The 24,006-nt window shown below is 43.2% G+C and overlaps 1 protein-coding gene across 1 annotated transcript in view; it reads right to left on the bottom strand.

Moving 5' to 3' along the window:
• Positions 1–368: 368 nt before the first annotated feature.
• Positions 369–24,006, bottom strand: part of SMOC1 (SPARC related modular calcium binding 1) — a gene marked incomplete at both ends in the record, with an annotated part of 119,192 nt that continues 95,554 nt past the window's right edge. Inside the window, 5 exons of the mRNA XM_080345252.1 lie at positions 369–427; positions 777–1,024; positions 10,530–10,635; positions 14,070–14,152; positions 15,034–15,226. Coding sequence (XP_080201378.1) covers positions 369–427; positions 777–1,024; positions 10,530–10,635; positions 14,070–14,152; positions 15,034–15,226 — 689 coding nt within the window. The remainder of the gene's footprint in view (positions 428–776; positions 1,025–10,529; positions 10,636–14,069; positions 14,153–15,033; positions 15,227–24,006) is intronic.

Raw genomic sequence — 24,006 nt, 5'->3', positions numbered from 1 at the left:
GTCCCCTGGAATCTCCCTGTTTGCCTTCTCCTGCCAAGCAAGTCTGCCCACAGTAAAGAATGACTGATCAATTACTGAATTTGGGTTGAACAGTTTCAATTTGTAAAATTTCCAAAAATATTAGTTTGGTCTAGGTCCCAACAGAAGATGAGGTGAAGATGAAAGAGGAAGAAAGGGAAGGAGGGTGGGTTGGTTGCTCAGGCACTAAACAGAAAGGAAAATGTTATTCATATGCCCTATTTCTCCCTCAATCTTTAAGTGCAATTTCACTCTGAAAAAGGTCAATCCTGCACTTTCTGAGTTGTTCTCTTTGCATCATCCACTTCCCTGCATGCTGGATTTAGCATCTAAAATAAATATTATTTCTGTTAGTCAACAGGGTCTTTGGGGAAGGACTGGGTCTGTGCTGGCTCATACATCATCCAACCTACATGGTTGAGACAACAGAATAGTGTTAGCAGTGTATTAGTCAGAAGGGACCTGATCTGAACTATGGTTTCCAAGGACTTCTACAGTACAAGCAGGGTTGTGGGCAAGCTCATCTTTTTGCCCCGTTTCTGTACAGTGCTTAGCACAAAGGTCCATGATAAGTGATACAAGACAGAATCGTAACACAAATAACGAACTACATTTGCATGGCAGGGTATGAATCCCGCTCATTTTCTCACACAAACTGTGGCACTTTTGAATCACCTGGGAGGAAATTGATTCCTGAGTTTGCTATAAATCCATGTCAGTCTTTCATGTTTGTGCAGTGGGGAAGAAAAGGCACTCACCTCCTTCCTTGCCGACTCCCAAGCACCCTTTCAGCTCCTGAAGCGAGATTGACTTGTCCTTGTTGAGGTCACAGTAGTCAGTAAAACGTCGGGCACATTTCTTGGGCTTGGCTTTCTTCTTTACGTAACGCTTGAAAGGCTTAAGCTCCCGCTTGTTGATGTCATTGCTGCTGTTGTTGTCCAGCTGGCTGAAGTACCAGTGTACCACTCGCTCCTCCAGAGTGTGGCTGGGGTCTGGCTCAGAGAACCTGGAACAGAGGAAGCACAAGTCCCCAACAAGGGGCTGCTCTCACCAACACCGTCAAGCACGTGCTGAGGAGCCAGAGCTGCTCACCTAGTCAGACATGCACTAAGCCACTTTTAAAGGAGGCAAAATGGGCAGGACTTACAATCTCCTCCTTCTAGCTAGGCTCTTTTGAGAGAGATGAACTTTTTCTAAACATCTCATTTAGCATTAACAAGTGGTGCCAAAGATTTCTGGAGACTGATAGTCTCAGTAGCTCTGGTTCTCCTCACATCAGTTGCTGAAACTCTGCCTAATCCCTTTAGAGGGCAAGAGGCAATCTCCATGGTCCTTTTGACCCTTGGGCTCCCCCCTTCAAGTGTCAGCTGTCATGGTGGTTTGTGTGATAGCAACATTGGGACTTCAGAAAAAGAACAAATTCATGTAATGCAAGACACATTCGTTATTTGAAAATGTCCTTGGCAAGATGCAACATTCTTCCTGTATCTATTTATACAATCTGAACTCCTGGGCTGTATTTTCAGCATATTTAATGCTTTTCACATGGTTGATTTATACACAAGAATTTCACAGCAGACAAGCACCACAAATCCATGGAAAGCAATAATATGGAACTGGCAACTTCAGTTTGCTTCATTTCTTACTCATTGGGATATTACAAGTTTGACATTATTTGGATCACATTTTCTTTCTGTGCCCAACAAGAAACAACATCAGAGAGGAGGAGGAAAAGCAACAGCTTAAGATGCACAAATAGAGAATGCTGCAATTCAACAGAAAGCCATCACTGAATAGGCAGAGTTATGTCATACCATTTAAGTGGTGTCTGGTGCTTTGCAGCAGCAGTAGGAAAGGGATTATTCTTCAGTGATACCAAGAACCGAGGTAGAAACTCTCTTTTAAGAAGAATTCTTTAAGAATTGCACTAAGCTAGTCCATCTTTTTTCCATGTGACAAGCATGCCAGCAGAGAAATCTAAAATGATGCTAAGACTTGAGCCTTTTTCCTCCCACAAATAAAGCATTTCAGTGCATGGAAATTAGTGAATAGGTAGTCAGACAGGCTACACTGGCACTGGTTGCTCTGACTTATTCCAGGATACATCTCCAGCTACTGCCTAAATTCCTTATTGAGCAAGGAGAGAGGGGACAGTTGGATGCTGCAGGCAGCCAGATTCTGATGTGAGCTTGGGGCATTCTAGCTGATGGGGAAATATGAACTCAGGTACCTTGTAAAATGCACTCTAAGACTGTCACCAACCTTGTTTCAGAAACTGGTAGGATATATATTTAAATGGTCACTGAAAATGTTTTTGTTGGAAACTGGAAGGGAGAAAATTATTTTTACCTTACGGTATGACCAGTTTTGCCTCTAAAATGAAGCTACAGAGCCTGAAAAATACAAACCCCACCCTACCGCCATGGTAATTTAAATCACTAGTGAAAGGGAGTCTGCAGTATGCAGAAAGCAAGCACTGGAGCTTAGGTTGAAAACAGAGATCACCATTAACCTTCTCTGATAGCTTTTACAAATGATAATATGATTTAGAAAGGAAGCTCCTACCCAAAGACATCTGGATGCTTGCAACAAGTCAACACAAACAGTAGGGAGAGGCAAACAAACTGCACATTTTTCCCTAGGTTTTACTTGAAGCTATCTCCTTCATAATTTAATTCTTAGCTGAGAAGCAGCTTGGCATTCAGTCACAGCAGCTGGTCAATGTACAGTGGGACAAACACTGTGGAGGAGAAAGAAAAGGTTGGGAATAAGCCTGGCTTAGTTTTGGGAGCCAAAATTCAAGGCAAGCCCCTGGAGCCACCTATGGACGTGCAGAAATTGCAAAAATCTCTCCAGGAAACGAAGGAAGTGCCTGGATTTTTCAGAGCCTTGAAACTGTATGTGAAGACCAAGATGACAGGAGAGAATAAAAACACATCCTGTGGCTTGTTTTTATGACATTTATGAACACAGGCATTGGCTTCTCTCCCTTTTGGAAATGAGCTGGCTATCGTTTGAAGAATAGCAGGTTTCCAACAGCCACAGGGAAATTCTGTATTTCAAGGAACAATATTCTGCTTTTGCTGGGATAGAGGAATAAAACCTGAGCTTTTGCATATGAGGTTCCTCCCATCTGCACCTTGGTGTGCCCTTTGTTTCCTGAAGGCTCACAACTGGAGGGGCAGAAATGGAGAAAATAGCAGAGCATCTTAGAACCAACAGCAGAAAGACAACAGGTAGGACCACAAGCTTCTCTGTACCTGCTGAAGAGACACTCAGAAGCAGGACTTGGAAGTGCCTCTTTTGCAGAGGCATAGCAAGAAGGAACTCTTACGAGTTATCAAGAGAGGCAATATAGCTCTCTTCAGGATGTCCATAAAGAAAATCAGGGAAATCCACAGGCTAATACAAATACATTGACTCATGAGGTGACGATACATCAATCTTTGCCATTACAAACATGCTGAGAGCTCATGCTGTAAACTGCAGCATGCTAATGGAGCTAAAGGGAATTAATTTAACTGCTGTGATTGTAGGATGAAGGAAGATACAGCTATTTCTGAGTTTTTACCACTTATTGTTGGCTGGCTTAGCAGGACTACAGTTCCTGAGTTGGTTGCCTGCCCTTTCTTATGATCATCCAGAATTCCAGCACAGCCACATCATCTCAGTTCAGCTATATCTCCCTGGCTCATGAAATTACATGATACAGTAAAGAAGGCTGAGGTTACAACACCATATCTAACTATCTTGACTTTGATGACTGCCCACACAAGACATCTATGCACCATCCATGAAACATGAATTGATGCAACTTCACAACACTGCTAAGCCACCTAGCTTTGATGATGAGCCATGACAACAACCATCGCTGCCAGGTCAGCTGAAATAATCTGGGGGCTTTAATTGTCCTGTAAACACAGACTTTGCAGGAGTGTTCCAGGAGATTTTCCCTCAATTACCTCTCCATCGCTGTTGCAAGAGAAATAAATCAGCCCTCAGATGCAAAGTTGATTTGTTGAGCTGCCTCTCTACTCATTCAGACCATAACAGAATCAGAAAAACCAAGAGGGAACAAAGCTACCCTATACATTCTCAACTCCCAGCAAAACAACATCTCTTGCACTAACACCTGTGACATAAACCCCCACTGAATTCCAGTCTCTCATTCCAGTGCTGTAGCAGCTTTGTAAGTCCTAGTGAAGACAGACATTACCAAAATGCAGGCAGCCTTCTCAGTCTTCTCATGTTGACTATATTACAGCTGTGCTTACTAAAATTCTTCCTCTTTAGCACTCTATGGCAAAACAATCAATCCTAAAGAATGAGTGCTGGGGAAGCAAAGAACTCTGTGCAAGGTGATTTTCCAAATCTAACCTGCTATTGATGGATTGCTTCCTTACATAAGCCAGCAAAATTTAGCTCCATTATGGAGCATAAGCCCACCCACAGCCCAACAATAAAGAGAAGTGTGATCTGTCATTAACAGCCCAGGACAGGGAACTTGTGCTCTCACCTTTCTTACTAATTTGTTGGCATCAAGCACTTAGTCTTCTCTAAGTAGGGTTTTGCTCCTCCTCCTGGATTATTTGCTATCAGCTCACTGATAGGAGGAGAATACTTATTTCTTAGGTGGTTTATGCTTGGAGGTACTGCTACTTCTAACAATATTGTTTTCCAGTTGAGACAATTCCAAAGAACACCATCATTTCATCTGGTGTAACTGAGGTGCAGGCAAAGAGGCTATGAAAAAAAACATGGACATGTACTTTTGCAGCTGCAGTGAGTTCTGGAGCAGAGAGAGCAGAATATGCCAAAATACCAAATAGGCAGCTTGAATATGCACTTTTCATGCAGTCTGTAATGCTTTCCAGCCCTTGAGGCCCCTTGCAAGAAAGAAGGAATTAACTCAGTGGGAAGGAGCAGTGAAGAAGGGGAGGTATACAGGGTAAAGTATACAAGAGCAGCAAATGTCAGATATTACTCACATAGAAAACCACGTGCAATCGCATTACCCTCCAAAGAACAGTGCTATCAAAGCATAATATGTCCAACTAAATTTTACTGAGTAAACTGAAGTCCATTCCTACCAAAGCTGATCTTTCGCTCCCCGCACACTTGCAGCTCCAATGCATCCCACTGCACAGGCTGCACAGACCCACAGTGCTGCAGCGGTGACAGAAAATCTTGGTGCAAAATACTGCTGTGACAGAAAGCAAGGCTGCAATCTCTGAAGTACACAGCAGATGTTCACCTGTTTGAAGACCTTTAGAAAACCTATTATTTTGTAATACAAACTTTACAAGGCAACAACAGCAGCTGAGGCAGAAGGACAGAAGGGGAATAAGACCAGTCTAACATCACCTAACAGGACCATAAACAGATACTGTAAACCAGAGGGAGCTATTCCAGGATGAGAGAACACTGATGGACAAGAAGCTGCTAGCAGATGCAACAGAGTAGAAAAAATTGAGTCCAGCTCCCACTCCGAACACACAAGGTATGTTTGTAGTAGGATGTCTACAGAAGTTGTAAGTTTCTATGACTTGAAAATATTTTGCAAGGATGTATACCTTGCTTGGTGCTGTCCCTGAACAAAGGATAGACAAGAGCAAAGCTAAAGAAATGACAGGACAGACCCGCCCATCAATGCCCATGACAGCATTCACAATGTTCACCAAGGTGCCTGGGGGAGTGGTGGAAAACAATAAGAGTTTAACAAACTGAAGTAAAATTCAGAATTGTTCTTGCTCTTCTTCCACTTCTTACTCTCCTTTTGTTGTTCTTTGTGGTTTTCTGTTCTGAAGTCAAAAGCTGTAACGGTGGAACATGTCTTGAATCAAAGAGGATTACTCTAATGGAATTGCAAAAGGATCATGTATTTGTTTAATTATTCTCCCTTTCCTGTAGCCAAAGACTCAATAAAAAACTAAACTGTGTTCAGACTAAACAAAAGGGTACTACACAGCCCAAATTTGCTACAAGGCATGCGTAATTCCTCTACAGTTAAAATTTAAATTAACCTCCTATTACAGGCCCAATTTCTTCTTCTTCTCCAGCCAAGTTGTGTATGAAACACTATTCTGAACACAACTTTTCTGAAGATTGTGAGATAAATCATTTAAAACGTTTAAAAATCATCTCCTTTCACTGCTCATTGGCTGTTCAAAGATCCTCCTCTTATACAAACGCTGCCATATCTTTAATTAGGTTAGAATTTCCAGAGGAACACAAAGAGAAGTTGGTATCTAACTTCAATTGAAATGCACTAGGGCTTGGGCATTAACTTCCTTGCACTGTTTGAAAGTGTCAATCTTTATTAAAACATGGCTTGGCTTCAGAACACCCTAGAGATGTGCTGAGCTGTGCTTGTCTGCTTCAAACTGCTCAACTAGAGCTGAAAGGGAACCTCGGGGGCAATTTTCTGGAGTACTTTTTAGGGCTATTACATGGGGAACCATTGGCAACTTAAAATGAAGGGATGCAGCTGCTGTGTTACATGACAAGGGTAGCTGTTGTAAGCTGCCCTTTTAAACAAAAATTCCACACGGCATTAATATTTTTGCTGATAAAGCAAGAAGCCATAGTGCACATATTTTGGCAACTAAAATTAATTTCTGATTTGGCAAGGACTGAAGAGAGTTTTTCCAATCAGGGAAACGCAGACTGGGATCCCCCTTGTTCTCTTTTAGTTTAGGTCCCATGTAATAAGAGTATGTCTGAATTAGAAAACAGACTACAATGTACTAAAGTGGAGTCTAAATTTTAGAAAGTGCTGCTCCTATTATATAGGATTTACACATGAACAATTTCAGCTATGCGTCTTTTCAGAAAGGATACCAAACACTGGCTAATAAACCCATTTCCTACAAGCGCTCCCTTAATTACTTTGAAAACATACAGTAACAAGATGTGCCTTGGAGTTATCACATAAACTTAAAATTAAGAATGAATTTTACCAGAGATTTTCTGTTTCAAAAGTCTAAATGAAGTCTACTTGGCTATTTAGCTGTAATATAAACCAGGGCCACAAGGAAGGGAAGTTCTCATCTCATTTACATTATTGTAAAGCAAGAGTAACTCAATTAAAGTCAATAGCTTTGAACTTGCTTAAACGAGACAAGACCTATAAGGGATTACAAGGTTGTTTTAAGCATGTCCAATAAAAAAAAAAGTCTTATCAGGTTTTACTTACATGGCCTGCAGCAATCCAAGTTGTACAGCCTCACTTTGCTACTACTAGATTGGTTTTGTGTGTGCCAAGCATAAAGTGTGCAGTTTAGCACAGCTCAATGTAGCATTTCTCCATGATTTCTCCCCATGCTTGCCCCACACCTCCCCCCAGAAAGCTAATATATACATTAATTGCAAAGTCACAGCTTTGCAGTATAAATAGGTAAAGTGTTGAAGACTCTCAGCAAATGCAAGAAGTTTTCACTCCTCATATCCAGATTCAGACTAAAGGCTGCAGGCTCATCTAATCTGATTTCCTGTATATTATACTCACAGAATGTGAATCAAATTACTCTTAGGACTCTAACTCGGGTTTGACTAAAGCAAGTCCTTCTGAAAAGCATCAGGCCCAAGATGAAAGCCTTAGAGAGAGGGAATCTGTCACCTCCCTCATGACTTCATTCTGCCTTAGTATTGCCCTTGCTTTAAAGAAATTTTGATCACAAGTTTGTTTATATTCAGCTAATCATGTTCTTCCTTGCTAGACTAAAGAGCATGCAGAGCTTTTGTCCCTATGGAGATACTCAGACTATACAAAATCATCTTTCAACCTTTTTTTTTTTCTTTCTGTTAATATCCTACAGAAGGCGAAGCTCCTTAAGACTCTCACTGTTAGGCTTTTTCAGCCCTTGGCACTTTGGAAAGGCTCATCTCTGCATTTGGTCCCATATTTTAATGCTGATACTAAAGATGTATATTGCATGCCAGTATACTCTCTCTGCTGCCACAGATGAAGAGGAATACTGCCTCCCTTCCCTAAAACTCCTACTCGTTGCTTCTCTGATCAATGAAAATACATAGGACAATATATGGGGCCAAGTGACATGGGGGTACGGCTTGCTGTTTGCCTAGCCTGCCCTCTGCAACAGGCATAGGCTTTGCTGGTGATACTTAAAAATTTACCTTAGATCATTGGATGCATTTGTTCAAACCGTAAAATAAAAGCCCAGGACGATGAAATGCTGAACACTGTAAAGGAACAGAAAGAGGGAGGCTACAGAGGGAACAAGTGTGTTTAAATACAGAACCTGTTCCGCCATCATTATGGCAAAGATGGAGAAGAGCCTGCAGTAAGTGAAGCTTGCCTCACCAGTAAGAAAACTGACATTAAGACATTAAAATTGGCATGACTGACATTAAGAAAAATCACATAGCCACATCTCCAGCCTTTCTTTACAACATGACCTTCTAAGCAAACCTGGGCCAGGAAGATGCAGGATAAGCACCTGTTACTTTGGCAGTTGTTAAGACTGGAAATGAATTAGTCCCATGATTAACCCTATTTGTAAAGTATCCCTTTGTCTTGGAAAAGAGCTTTCATTTCCAGTGTCAAGTTAGATTACCCAGACAATTTCAGATATTCCTGAAGAGAGGACTCAGGATGTTCATCTCCTTAGGAAACTTGGAAAGCAGGAGTCATTGCAGAGATACAGCTTCCCAATTGTGCAAACTCATATGAAATGAAAGTGGTACTGATTGGATTTTTATATAAGTACCAAAAATTCTTTTTTTGGTTTTGTTTTGGTTTTAAATAAATGGTCCCATCATGGCATGGTGGGATAGAAAAGCTTGACACATGCTCTTTAGGCAATGAGCTTAGCCTAGGCTGATGTACATGGAAGTTTACACCAGGGCAGTTTCCTGACTTTAATCGTGGCTGTGGGCAGAGTATTTGGGTGGCAGCAATCTTTCACCGTACAAAGGACAGCCTGCTAAAAGATTTCTTTTTCCTCTTGAAACTGGGCTGCTGACACTAGAGCTGAAAATAAATCAACATGATGACTGTGTGAAGAGCTGGGTAGTGAAAAATCCTACCAGAAAGGCCTCTATTGAAAGCTGAGAAATACACAAAGCTTGGGGAACATTAGGAAGCAAGCCTGCTGGTTTATAGAAGTGCAGTGGGGGCATACATCTCTGGTCTTTACAATATTTGTTTATATTAAGCTTTATTTTAAGAGCAACGATTACGTTGACTGGATTTCAGTACCAGTGCCAAAGATGCCAAACAAGTATCAAATACTCTCCGGGGCTTCCCGCCACCCCTACCCACTGCATTTGAACCATGCAGATTAGACAGAATTGACAGTGGAACGCTTATGGCTGAGAGCAAACAACACATTTCCCATCCTTGGGGCATTTTTCTTCCTGTTTATATGAATATAGACATGCTAGGCATATAGCACTAATTCAATGGATTACAGAATATTCAGCATGCAGGCACACAGCCACTGGCCTGATTGTAAGGTCCAAATGCAAAGTTAAAACCATATGGGTTCACAGGCTCCATACTGAAAACAAGAGTCACAGAGGTGCCGCCCAGGAAGCTTTTTGTCTTGAGTAGTTAAAGATGGCACTGCTTCCTTCTACAGTTTGAAAGAGGAAAGCAGGGGATCAACATTACTCTCAGTATGCTAAAGCAATATCCACAGAAATAACATTTGCACAGAAGCACCTCCTTCACCCCTACACCCTTATGAACATGAGCACATTAGTTGTGGCACCCCTGCATGCTAAACTAGCACTGACTTGTCTTCCAGTCAGGGGAACCTAGAACCACAGAAGCCTTGCCTAGCCGAGGCAATAAAGTGCTCTTTTAAATCCATCACAGCCCATTCTCAATGGCCTGTCCTGCTGCAGCATCGCAGCCACTGTGCTAAGGGGATTTGCTGTTATCAAGCAGAAGGGGGAGACAAGACCTCAGCTTTTCTCCCGTTCCCCAGAAATGCAGACTTCTGCCCCACTCCTGCAAAAGGCCTGACCTGCTGCTCCTTCCAAGAGGGATGAGGAGGCAGCTGGTCAGAGGGGAGGGCCATGAAAAACAGTTCCTCACCTCATCGGCAGGCTGGCTCTGGCCCCACAGCAAAACTACAGCACTGGTACTGCCAAGAATTCAGTTCACATTCTTTACTCCCTGTGGTAGCCACTAGGCCACACGGTCTCCTTCAATGCATTTGCATTTTATTAGGTCTTTTCATGCACCAGGGGACAAAAGAACAAGCCACTTCCTCCCACTAAGCTCTCATTTCACACTTCAAATGGGCTATACAGACCTTTATGGTGTAGCAGCTGCCAGGGAGGAGGGGCAGGAGGAGGCAGGCGGGGCTAGGATAACAAGATAGAGCAGCATCTGAAGATGCAGCCTCAGCTCCTCTCCCAGCGACCCAGAGGAACCCAAATCAGTGCAGAACACCACCTTTCCCTCCCACCCCCATCTCAGGGGCACCCAGAGCTCTGCAGCCACCTTGGAGGCATTCAGCCTGGGTGCTTTCTGGACTCACCTCCCACCCCCAGTAGGTGCTGCTGAGTTAATAGCCTGTACCATGTCCGTAGTCAGAGCATCAAGTAAGCTGGTAATAAATTCAACTTTCTTCCCTTCTGGGCAGCCTGCAGAAAGAAAAGAGGGATTTAATGCAGGAACACACAGGATTGGTCTCCTGTCGCAGTTCAGCAAGAATCAGCCAGAACATCCTTTGTTTGTAGCATCAGCCATCATCACAGTCCTTAAGGAAAGGCAGAAGAATCCCTCAGTGGGTTTCTCTGTGTGGCAATTTGTCCTGCTGCTTTTGTCCAGGCACACACAGGGTCAGCAACAATATCTGGCAGGATCTGGTTAGCTCTATAGCCTCTCCCAGTTCTCTACCAGCATAACCACAGGGATGTGTTGGAAGTGCCTGGCAGACGGGAGTTCCCATGGTGACACTTGCAGAGACATTTACAAAACAAGTCATTGCCTCCTGGGTCATCTTCCTCTGCAAACATGACTGTTTTGAGGTCTTAACTGACAGCTTAAAGCTTCCATATGCACAGGCCAAAGTGAGGAGCGTTGCTCATGCTCTCCTCTTCAGGCAGAGAGCACATTGCCTGCCAGAAGCTACCATAATAATTCAGTTCTTTGCATGATCACACTGCATGAGAAATACATCAGTCTAAGTCAACACATGGTAATCCCCCCCAGTCACTGCTGGCTTAGGCAGGACAAAGTAGGCTGAAGACAAACTTGGTAACCATTTCCATTACTTAGTGCTGAGGCCACTTAGTTCACCACCATCATAACAACCGACAGGCAGAGCCTCCTGTCCTTAACAGTGCCAGTCTGTTACAACACAGCTGAGATTAAATTCTCCATCTCCTCACCTTTATGAGGCAATCTATGCTGTTTTCTTGCGTCTTAAAGAAGCAAAAGCTTGCTTCATTTACTATCACATTGATATTGTAACAATTACTCTAGCCTACTAAGGAATGAGCATACTTCAGTCCACCACCTCCAAAACTATTGTTCAAAACCCATCACCTCCCAGCCTATTGTCTTCTCTTGATGTGACAGAGAAGCCACCACCACATTGCTTACCTCTCCTCTTTCTCCAAACCACGATGCACTACTAATTAGTCAGCTGATTAAGGCAGCAGACATCAGAAAACAGCCTTCCCCAGCAACATATAGCAGCGTCAACACTTTCTGCTTTTCTCAAACAAGCAGAGAAGCACGCGTACCCCAAACAGAGCACCAGAAACTTACTGTAATCCCTTGACAGCTGAAAGAAGCTTGCAAATTGATCTGACAAAACTCCCTCCTTTGCAGTATTACAGGCTCTGTTCTCTGCAATAGCCAACCAACAGCCCCTCGCTTCTCTCCATATTATGTGCATTATACACACGCACACCCCTCAGCACTCCTTTGGCACACAGTCCAGAAAATGTCAGCATTGTAATGGGTAAACTGCTGTGGCAGCCAGAGTAGACCACTCACTTAAAGGAGCTTTTTGTTGCAGTAATGAGAAGGTTGAAAAACCATTTGCTAGAAGTCATCTCCCTGGGGCCTCACCATCTCACCGTCTGCAGGAATTAGCAGCTTGCCATTTGCTATGTGCAAGCAAAGCTCTCCTTAGTTCCTTCTTTCTTTCTTCTGGCCACAGCTATGACACAGTTTGTGAAGAGGGTATGCACAGGTGTGCAAGGATCTGGACTTATGTCTCCCTCACCTTGGCCTCTGCAAGGTCTCTTCACACAGGCTAAAGAGCACCAAAAGTCCGCAGAGTGAGCAAACCTCTAGAAGAGGAATAGTGTATGAAGTCCCCTTTATATAATTGAGTGCAAATGGAATGATCAGTCTAAAAGTCAAGCAGGGATTTTTCTTAAAATTCAGTTCTGCTAAGAAATAAGAGCAGGAAAAAAGTAAAAAGAAACATCATCTCTCATCCCTTGCAGTTGTCTCACCAGTGAATTTTTGCATACAAGAGCAGCTAATCAAACCAACTTCAAGTCTGTATCAAAAGATCATGCAGCATAGCATCTGAGGGAGACAAACCAGGATCAGATCTTCCCTCTCCTAGACTCTCCAGAGTATTTTCAGCAACAGGAACCATAATGCCAGCCAGTGTAGCCAAGCAGAGTTAAAAGTTTACTTAGACACAGAAAGGTGGCTTGAGATGAGAGGGAAAAAATCCTGGAGTCTGATGCTGGGACCAGACCACTAAGCTACAAAGCATCATGTGTCCTCTTCTGTGTCAAACAGTTCCTGTCCCTTTGTCCAGTTGCAGTGCAGAAGGGGAGAGAAAGGGGAAGCAAAACCATTCTGTCTGAGAGATCAGAAAGAGTCTCAAAGAAAAAGAGCAAAAGATTTTCACAGAGGAGTTTTGGAGACGCAGTGGGGGCAATGCAGGGAGAGGCAGTAAAGCAAGGGGAGAAGGGGATGAGAGACAAAGGAAGTAAGGTTATTCTATTTTAGTGTGATTTCCTAAGGAAATGAGCCTTAATGCAATCATTTAGTTGGTTTCCCTACCCCCTAAAGTAATACTTGAACCAACTGGCCAATTCCATTTGAATATGAGAGGGAGGCAGATGGGAAATTTCTACATGACTTGTGAAAATGAGGAGCTGCACAGAAGAGAGTCCTGCTGAGGGCAGAGTTGCTAAGCAGAAAGCTAGAGGGCCTGAGGTCAGGAGCCGGCAGGAGGAGAATTAGGTGACACAGAAGGCAAGTCTGGAACAAATCTCATTTCCTTTGCTTTGTAGCTTCTGTTTTCAAGCAGCCTCCACTCAGCAGAGCAATGGCTGACCTGTTAGTGAGGGCCCCTCACTCTGCTCCTTAGAAAGGTAGTAGGAAGGAAAAAACAGAGCACAGGCAGGTAGGACAGCATTTTTAAGAGCTGCACAGACACCTATGCCCAGCACATCTTCCTAGCAGAAAACAAGGTAGGCGAACAGTCAATTACAGCTTGTCACTCAATTAGGAGGGAAAAGGAGAATATAAAACAAGGAGCAATGGGACATAAAGCAGGTCCCAGGCAGAAAATGCAGAATAAAGTCCAAGCTAAGTGAGGAGTCAACATTAGTTAAGGGCCATTAGTGCATGAAGAATGCTGCCCTGCCTGGTCAGGGCAGTGTCAAGGAGCCAGTTGGTCCACTGACAATTGCCAGCTGTGTCCTCTTTTGTTGCTCAGGGGGCACTAAGCCACTGCAAATTGCTGCTAAGTGGAAAGGATACTGTCCTGGCCAGGCTTTGAAGAAGAATTTTCAATGCTGAACCCATTCTTCTCCCAGGGGACTTCCAGGCATCCAGGTTTCTTTCCTGAAAATTCTGATCCCAGACATGCTTTCAGAAGGCAGACAGGTAATAAACCAGCCCTCAGGACACTCCTAGCCTTTTCCAGTTCATTGCTGAAACTGGAGGTGATCCAAAATAACACAGGATAAAACTCATGGTAAAACATGCACAGTGAGGGAAACACTCCATCTCCTCAACAATATTCTTGTCCTCTTAAGAGTCCCAAGGTGAGATAAGAAAAGAAGGCAAAGACAGGATCTTGTTCCTCTCTGACCTGGAAGTTCTCTGTCCTTGAATGGATCATCAATCTCTGTGCTCTTCGATCTGGCATCACTCTCACACACTGGGGTCTCATAGCTGAAAAAGGAGAAAAAGAGATGCTAAACTATGTGATACAGCTTTAGTGTCATCAGATGGTTGCTAAGGGGTTGTGTCTTATCTGCTTACTGCTGAGGGAAAAAATAAACCTGCAGAAGAAATACTATTCTCAAACATCTGTCTGCTTATGGACAGTAAGCAACAACAGCAGCAGTAGAGAAAGAAAGAAGAGCATACTCAAGTCCAGTACCAGCTACCAACCCAAGCCCACAAACAGCACAAGGCTCCCTTCCAACTTTTGTGGGCACAGGCCAAGCTTTTTTTTCAAAGCTGTCCATGCTCTGCAAAATCACTGTATCTAGCAGAGTTTATGTCCCAGTTCGTACTGGCCTGTTTTTATAACTTGCCAGACCTACAATTTGTTTCCAAACCCCAAGTGAGAAAAGATTCCCCATGTAGTTTTAAGATACAAAGTTAAAGAAAAATCTATCACTGGTTTAAAGATCTATCAATGCACAAACAAAATCTGTACTGCTCAGGATCCAAGTGGCTGCAGCATGGAAGTATAAAGCAGAGGAAAGTGCAACAAAGGCACTTGTCTTTTCACTGTTCATGCTTCTTTTGAGCAAAGCCCTGGTTCCCACTACCATGCAAAAATTGCAAGCCAAAGAAAGAGATTGCTTTGCAAGAGTACTTAACACAGAGCAAAGTAAGGGCAGTAGTTAATATGCACCAATTCCTACAGAGAGGGAGCTGCATAGTATATCACACAGGGTACATCACACACAGCATTGCTAGCTCTCAGTAAGGCAACACTGAGTTGACTGCTCTAGAACTAGGAACTTATCCAATATAGCAACAGTACTTTTTTATATCTCATCTTCTCCAGGCAGGCATCTCACCAGGTCTATAGCTCTTACCGAGTGGAAGTACCAGGCAGAGGGCGTCCTGTGTCTACCAGGACACACCAGCAGTACCCAGTGGACTGGTGGCATTGCACTGGTTTGTAGAGCCCTCCAGGAGCACACTCGGGGATGACGATGCCCTCGCGGGGGTTCTGCCTGGCCTCCTCCAGGGCGCTCTGCCTTTCCTGGTCACAGGAGTGAACTTTCTCTGGAAGACAGGAGAGAGGTTGGAGGGGGTAGAGAAAAAAACGTCAAATCAAGATCATCTTCCTCAGCTCAGCAGGATATGAGTATCCTTCACATCAGGAGACTGTTTTGTCTGTTTCCTTCTCACTAAACACCAGTATGTCTTACATCCCTAGGGACTTCTGGCTCAAGAGCTGACTCCTACATTTAGCTGTGACACAACAAGATTATGGAGATATTCGCTGCCAAGTGCCCAGGAAGCCACAAACAGCAGGAAAAACTGTTCTTGTTCACCTAAGTTATGGAACAGAGCTATCAGACAACAATAATTCACTATTACTGCAGCCTGGGGTTAGCATTTCCCAGATTATTTTTTCACATACTGAGAGATCCTAAATTGTGATTTGTATTTTCCTGTTAAACGAAGGAGGCAAACACCCTTCCCTGCCCCACCACCTCTTTTTCCAGACTGCAATGCACTCTTCCCTCTCAACAGCATCTGTCCAACATGATCACAAGAGGAGCAGAAGTTTATCCAGTGCAGAGAGCACTTACACACACCTTGACAGGGAACAGAATGGGATATCCTATTCTACCCACACTGCACACTCCACCATTGTCCTCACCTGGAAAACAGAGTGCATCCAACTTTGCTTCCTACCAAGGGGCAGCTAGGACCCTGTCCCTTACTAGTTTATTAGACAGAAAAGGTTATTTCCAAAGATGTTGCCAACCAGAGAACAGAGTACACAGATGGCACACACCAAAGAACAGAAGGAAGCCCATAAGTGGCTTCTACACACACCCTGGCACCTTCGGCCCTAATGTTGCCTCTTCAACCACCCACCACCTGCAGAGGAGTGACAGATGCACACAGAGGTGCCAGGCTGCTGCTGCTCATGCAGCACTAAAGGGGGAAGAGATGCACAGAGTACCTGCGGGATGTGAAGACTTATTTGGCTGAACTGCCAGAAGTTCTTAATTACAAGTCTTCAAACATAGGAACAGGAAAATTATTTCAACTTTGGAAACCAGTGAAGGTGTCACAGAGAGGAGGAAAAAAAGCATGCGTGTAGGACAGAAAGCAGTCAAGGCGACTGATCACAAGACTTAAAACACATCTAAGCCCGGGGTAAAAAGACAACAATATAACTCCTAACTTTTATCCTTAGGAGAGTGACAAAAACTAGAAGCAAGAGCAGTTTTTCTCTCCTTCCCTAGTTTTCCTCTCCCTTGCCATTTACCGTGTTTTTTCTTTTCATAAATAAGCCACAACATCTGAAATGCCTTGCCAGAGCCGAAAATCCCCTCCAACTTTCAATACATAAAATGCTTCAACACTGACAGATGGTGATACCACAGGTTCATCCCGAAGGGGCAGATGTTTGCAGGGTCAGCCAGCAGACATGGCATGACCTCAGCATCCTGCCCCCATGACAGGCTTAGCACACAACCAACACATACCCACTGTTCCTGTGTATTTTGCTTGCTTGTAAGTAACCCACCAGTTACATCTTATATTTTGGTGAAAAATTCTGGGGTAAAGAGTAATTTTTTATTTTGTATTTGGGGGGCAGAAGTAGTGCTGATTTCACAAGTCAGATTCCTCAGGTTGGCAGCAGCAAATACAACACAAAAAGCTCCAGTAGGTGTGCATAGCATCACCTGAGAACAGCATGTTTTGGGTACCAGGAGCACTTCTACGGGTTTCTAATTGAACTGTAGCAGCTAAAGAGTCTCAGAGACCCAGATCGGTCTCTCTTCAGCATTTTAGATCACTGTTGAGGCTTGGAATGTGAAGGGCACCTGAACTTTGCCACACACAAATCCACGCAACTGAAACACAGAATAAAAACTTTTAAGAGTCGGCAAGTCTGACTCAAGCAGAGAGAAACTCGATCAGGAAGGAGCAGGGAGGGATAAAGTCAACAAAAACTGAAAGCAAGCTCAAGCCTCAGCTGACATTTAAGCTGACTTCACTTTGCTGACAGATTTCACATCTGAAAAAAGGCCCCGTGACTGTTCCCAAGCTGTACGTGGACAGAGAAGTCATTGAGTGAGAGGCCTGCAGGCTCCTCAACAAACCTCTTACATCAGGAGGGGCCCGGCTCCCCCGCAGTCTGTAACAGCAATTCACACCTTGGCCCTCAGGTGAGGAGGATCATTCATGCAGCTTGGGGATGCAAAAACCGAGGCAGAATTCCCTAGCATCATTTTATATAATAAGCAAAAGAAAACAAACCAAAAACTTCTGCTGAAGAGAAGTACATTCCAGGAATATTTCTATCTAAATCCCCAAAACTTCCTGAGTGCACAGTCAAACCAAGATCTCTCAAGTCCTCTGAGTCTTGCAAAACTAGCACTAAAAATAACTCTGAAAAAAAATCAAAGTGTTGGGGTTTGTGTGCCAGAATGAAAAAAATGTAACTTTTATTGAAATGAAGAAAGAAAAAAAGTAAATATATTTTAAATAGTTACTATTTTATGTACATTTGCAGTTAGGTATGCAAATTACACAGAACAAATGTACTTACTTAGACACGTTTGTACTGTGCTATAAAAATCGGAAAAAAATTCTCTGGACATATCCACAGAAATTTGTGAGAAATGAAGTCACATCACTTAGTACCAGAATACAGAACTAATTGGTAGTCACACCTGTTTGAAGGGTGTTTAAAGGGTGAGTGAAACAAATCTCACAGGTTTTGTTCACTTGGCATCAGATAGATGTAATGATGCAAATTACAGCCCTGTCACCAGTGTTCAGTGGCCCATCATTAGCAATGACAGCAGTACAACTGAAATGGCAGGGAGATCTGATTTTTCTCATTCCTAGCTTACATCTAGAAGTAGCCACTAGGAAAGTCTCATTTATTCCACCACACCCTGAAGAACATAAAACAGACATACTGGGGTAAACCAAAGGACCAGGACAAGCCTATACTTCTTTCCACCATGTATTTCATGTCACAGCCAGCTGTGGATCAGAAACTTGCAGAGACAGGCAGACTAGCAATGGTTTCTCCCTTCCACCAGTTTGCCATGTGTCCCTTCATAAACTTTTATTGACTATGACATCCTGCAGGTAGTTTTGTGGCTTGACTACATGTTGCATGTGGAACAGAGCACATCCTTTGGTTTGATCTAAACCTGGCTCCAACTAGGTTTGTTTGCTGACCCTAGTTCTTCTGCAGGATGAAACAGTGAACAATGCAGTCTCCCTCCCTGCCTGTCACTACTTTACAGATTCCTACTTCATCTCTTTTACATGCTGGAGAGTCCCAGCTGACACAGTTCTTCCTCAGAACCCTTCCCAGACCCACCATACCTTCCCTGAGCTAGAGAGGATCACAACAACAAACACATGGACACTAAACGGAGGCTCTGACAACAGCCTTGTGGAAAGTTCCTTCAGTGACATCTGTCTACTACACAAAAGAAAATATTAACTAGCACTAGCTGCCGGAAAGGCTCTTTCCTCCAGGCTACCACTCTAACAGCACCTAATTCTCTTAAAAAATAAACACGAATATTAACAGTTGGGGTATATTTCAACAGCCAGCAAGATCAGCTGGGAAATCCATACCATCAGCTTCCCTAGTATGGGACCTGGCATGAACCACATATGCTGTCACCCTGAAAGATGGTCTCGTGGGTAATGAAGGGGCCATCAAATGCTATCCCAGCTCCAGGACACTGAAGTCAGCTTGTTCCAGTCAGACTGCTTACTGGAAACTTCGCTGTTGTTGCCAAGGCCAGGTTTATGGAGGATGGTGAAAGCCTATGGCCAAGCTGGAAGGTTTAATGCCAGCTATGAAATTAACCTGTCATCTTAGCAAGAAGCATATATTTATAACATTACACGTGCAGTGTACTTAAAGGCGTATTGCCTGTTTGAGTTAATGGGGGTTGCAGGCACAGAAAAATGAAAAAAATGGTTTTCTTTCTTTCCCTATATTAAACGTTTAGAGAGAGAAGAATAAGACAGCAAGTCAGTGAGACACAAAAGCCTTCCAGGATGAACAATAATATTATATCCCCCTCGTTTTTTTTTTTTCTTTCAAAGGGACTGTCACATCCCCAAGTTTTCTGCCATCTCTGCTTTGACTTAAGACAACCATCAGCAAAGAAGCTGAGTAAGATCTGCCAACTTGCTGTTGCTGAGGAGTAAACCCTCAGAAGACAGCAAATCTGGATTACTACAAATTCAGTAACAGCAAAAAATTAAAAAGGTAGGGGATGCATACACACACACACACAAAGGAGAGACTCACTGGCAGAAATATCCACTTTACCTTAACTGCTCAGCTCTAAAATGCTGATTGTTCCTTCTTACTCCTGACTACTTCTAACACTCCTTAAAATATTTTATAAAGTAATATCTCTGAAGCCATGATCTACTGCAGGAAAACAAGGCTTGGACATCTGCAGTTGTACATTATTTATGCAACAATTTTTCCCTAGTAATGGCCTTCTGAGAAATACATAGTCAGATTCATAAAAAGATCTCTCATTCCTGGTCCCTTAAGTACACACATTCAAACATACATGTAGTGCCTCCACAATAAAAATAAAAGTGATGGATGAGGTAAGGGACTCATCTGACTGTCTAATAAACTAGACAGCTATTAAAGAGATGGGGTGTTTGTTTACCTTATAAAGCTGAGAAGACAGGGTGTCCAGAAGCATCTAAGCAAAGGCTTGTGCTGAGCAGTTCTCCTGCTCAGCTTGCAGGGTGAGATGCAGCTCTGGGGACAGGGCAGCAGCCCCCAGCTGCTCTCCTGACATATAACTACTCTCACTGCTATCAGAGCCAAAGGATCAAGCATCAGTCACCGGGGCTGTGGGGATGCTGTGGATAATTAGGGTGGGACATAAGCAAGATCTATCAATCCATAGCAGATATTTTTTTGAATATTATTCTTCTGTACTCTATTTTTTTTTTTTTTCTTATTAAAAGAAGGAGACTGTGACACCAAAACCAACCACCTTGGAGAGATCCCCAACACCCCAAGAGACAGGAGTGCTTCTTCCAAACCAGGCAAAAGAGAGGGTCTAACCTCTGTGCATCTGCTCGGCCCCAATGAATCCATGTAAACAGCCTAATCCCAGAGCTACAGGCTACACCAGACAGGGCAGATTTCCTTCTCTTTCCTTCTCTCATTTCTTTTGACCATAAACTGTCTGGACTGGGGAAACTTTTCCCATGGAGTTCCCACAAAAAGCTTCGGTTTTAATGAGCAAGCGTTCATCAGAAGGGGAGGAAAAGGTCTTTTACTGAAGGATTCTTGACCAGTCTCCATTGTTAGTGCTGCAACAGGGACCGGACTTCAAAATAACATTTAAAAAAAATCAAAACAATTTTTTTTTCTCAACTCCCAGATCTCCCTTCTGTCAGGAACAAGTGTAGCACAGAACAAAAGCTAGCAGTATGGATACCTAGTGCCAAGTTCTTATTGACATCCAGTGCCAGCTCAAAAGTGAGGACTAAGAGTCTTTGTGCCCCAGTTTTCCTCTCAGTGAGAGAAAATGTTTGCATGTCTCCCAGGGATGCTTAATTCAAACAGGGTTGATTTCTCATTTTTATTTAGCCTGTCTTTATAATTGCTCTGCCAGGGAAGAGTAGCCTTGAACTGGTTATTTTGTCATAGCATGTACACCAGCATAAAGGTACTTCTCTATTGTGCAAGGGAGCTTTAATAGGAACAGGACCCAAGTCCACTCTGGAAGAACAGGTGTTTCATCCCAGTACCAAGCTTACAAAAGCTGTGTGCAGAAAGCACAGCCTGATTCCACAAAGTTCAGTACAGGTTATATCAGCAGCCTGAATCTGCATCCCGTCCACCTCAGAGGGGAAATAGAACTTGAAAAGCCCTGGGTACACACATGCGCAGGGGCTGGCAGGACTAGCAAAGCAATGCGGTGAATAGGGACCAGCTGCCCGTGCCCGGAGCCGGGCTGTGGGTGGAGGGAGAGAAACAACCCCTTCTGTGTTTACTAGGAGCACAATAACAGCTGAGCAAATATGGCTCGTGGGGATAGCATAAATCTCTCCACACTTCTGTTAGTCATCAGCGCTGCTACCCGCTCCACCCTGTTCTGTCTGGAGCTGTAGTCCTTCCAGTGTATTCTGGCTAATGTAAAGGTAAAGAGGAAAAAAAAAAAAAAAAAAAAAAAAGCCTTGCAGGTGCTCCCACACCGTACCAGTGGAACAGTCCTTGCTTTACCTTGCTACTCACTCAATTTCGTTTCTCAAGGCATAGGCTACAGAGGAAGCAGAGGTTAATACATGTTACAGTGCTGAACAAGTACAATGCAAAGGTTTAACAGGTGGCTTATAATTTTTAAAAAATGCATTGTTTCAAGTGGCTCATTTAACTTCAGCTATCCAGGAACACATCCTTCCCCTGCTGTTTTCCTTCTGCTCAAAGCAATAAAGTTGCACTGCACTCCCAGCCAGCATTACGTGGTGAGAAGCCTGTTCCTACCCTCTAGCTTGAAATAAGGAGGAATGGCTGAAGGAAGTATTGTTCCAGGGATTAGCATGAACTTGCTGAGGGACTTTTTGATGCACAACTTGTCCTCACTTTGCAGAACCTGGGGGCATTGGGTGCTGCCCAGCTAGAAAAGGAGTCTGCTCCACAGGGTTTCCAGACCACACAGGAATAAATCTCCATGCCTACACGTCTTGAAACCAGCCAGTTGAAAGCTACTTGTCCCTGCAATTCTGACTCAGCTGTCTTTCAGGCAGGGCTTGGACTCTTTCTGCCACCCCATCTCTCAAGCAGCCAGACGTCAAGTCTGAGCCCTCCCAGAGCTGTAGCCAGACTAGCTGAAGGGTAGCAGAAAGAATTTTTTTTTTTATGGCTACAGTACTTCATCCTGGAAAAAAAAAAAGCAATAAAAAAAAAGTATGTTCATATGCAATGCATTAGACAGAGCTCTAACTAAATTCTGATTCACTATAGTATACTCTAAGTTGTGTCATTCTCATAAGCAAATGAGGAAAATGTAGACTACATACAACTACTATGAGACAGTTGCCTAACACTGCAGGTTAAGAAAAACATGCTTTAAGGCCGCAAGAGTTCTCTGTGAAACAGTTCTTCAGTACTGAAAGGGATCATGAGACTCCTCTTGGGTCAGATTAAATGACCGATTTGTTCAGTGGGACATAGCATCCAATTTACAGACTGAAATTCAGGAAATAATTCAAAGTCATATTGATAAATGGTTTTAAATCAGTGTGATCACAACTTACAAGTATAAACCATAACATCCAGCATGCAGAAAACCAGTGCATGGAAAGGAAATTACTGGCAAGATAGCAACACTTGGAAAAAAATGGTCAGGATCTTAGGTAGACCACAAAAAAGTCTGCAACTTCATCACACTGCAAATGACAACATTAAAATCAAAACAGGTAAATCTAGCTGTGGGAGGTAGTGACAGGGGCCTCACATAAGAAACAGGCACTAAGGACTGGTGAGCCTTTAAATCAGCCCTGTGTCCAGCTCTGGGCGCTGCACTTTGAGGGAGAGGTGGGCTGTTCAGCAAGAGTTTGGGAGGGAGCAAAGGGAACAAGCAGAGATCTAAGAAACTTGATCTATGAGAAAAACCTGAAAGAATTCCATTTGTTTAGTCTAGAGATGACATTCAGTCTTTTGAGACATAAAAGCTGTTATATAAAAAAAGATGGTCATAGATCTTTTTTTTTTTTCCTCCCCATGGGTAGTTCAAGTAGCAGTCAGCTTACTTGGAGAAAGGAGATTTAGGTTTAGTATAAAAAGCCCTGGTAATTAAGTATTCACTCATTGGAAGAGGCAACAGGATCCCTATCACTGCATTAGGAGCAGGTTACACACATCAGAGCTGCTGTTAACTGGATATGAGTCAAAATGGGGAGCAAAAAACTGATGTGACCTCTTCAGGTTTTTTCCCCTCTCCTCACACAGGTGGAGAAGCTCCAGCAAATCCTAGATGACTGATGCAGCCTCTTTGCAAATACAGCCTAAAATCTTGAAGATATTTGACCTGGTTTAAGTTACCAGATCTTGGGGTCTGCTCTTCCTACTGCACCCTGAATTCCATATTCTGTGTGACAGCTTTAGCTGTGCAGAGCCTTCATGAGGACAACAGCTTCTGCAGTCTCAGCAGAGAAAGTTTGGCACCAAAATGCAGCCCTCTTCAGTTCTTCACATCAGGATGGTTCCTCAGCAGTAGAAGAATTTTCAACTTTAGACACTGCTTTTGTGATTTTTGAAAGAAAGCTACCCAGACTCTGCATTTTTTTCTTCCCTGATCCCTCTTTTCCATTTCACGTAGTTTCTAAGAATTGTTAGCTCATGGCATACCTAGCTTTGAGATAAGCCACCTGTCTTTGAACACATTCATTCATTTTCCCTGTACTCCTTTCTCAGTGCACTCTTTCCACACTGAGGAATGCTGTTCAATAAAATGAGAAGCCATAGGTGTTTCCACTGGAGCCTTAGGATTATTGGAAAACTATTTTCACTTCCACACCTGTTTTTAATAGTGCTTGGATCAACTAGCACAGCAATTGTTGGAGAACTTGCCTACCCCTGCTGGCTGGAGTATACAAGCACACTATTTTTACAGTATTTTAAGTGTATAACTACAGCACACCAAGTAGAAAGTTTTTGAGAAGTATCACAGGCAGGTAAAAAGTATTTCAGGCTGGTCTTCCTAACTACAGTAACTTTTTTTCTATGCTGCTGCTGGTGAGTAAAAGGGGAAAGACAGTTTTACAGTGTGATGAGTCTTTTCACATAATGACAGATC

Source organism: Nesoenas mayeri (assembly GCF_963082525.1).
Source record: "Nesoenas mayeri genome assembly, chromosome: 5".
Classification (NCBI taxonomy): Eukaryota; Metazoa; Chordata; class Aves; order Columbiformes; family Columbidae; genus Nesoenas; species Nesoenas mayeri.
This window is presented reverse-complemented; position numbering and strand designations above follow the sequence as displayed.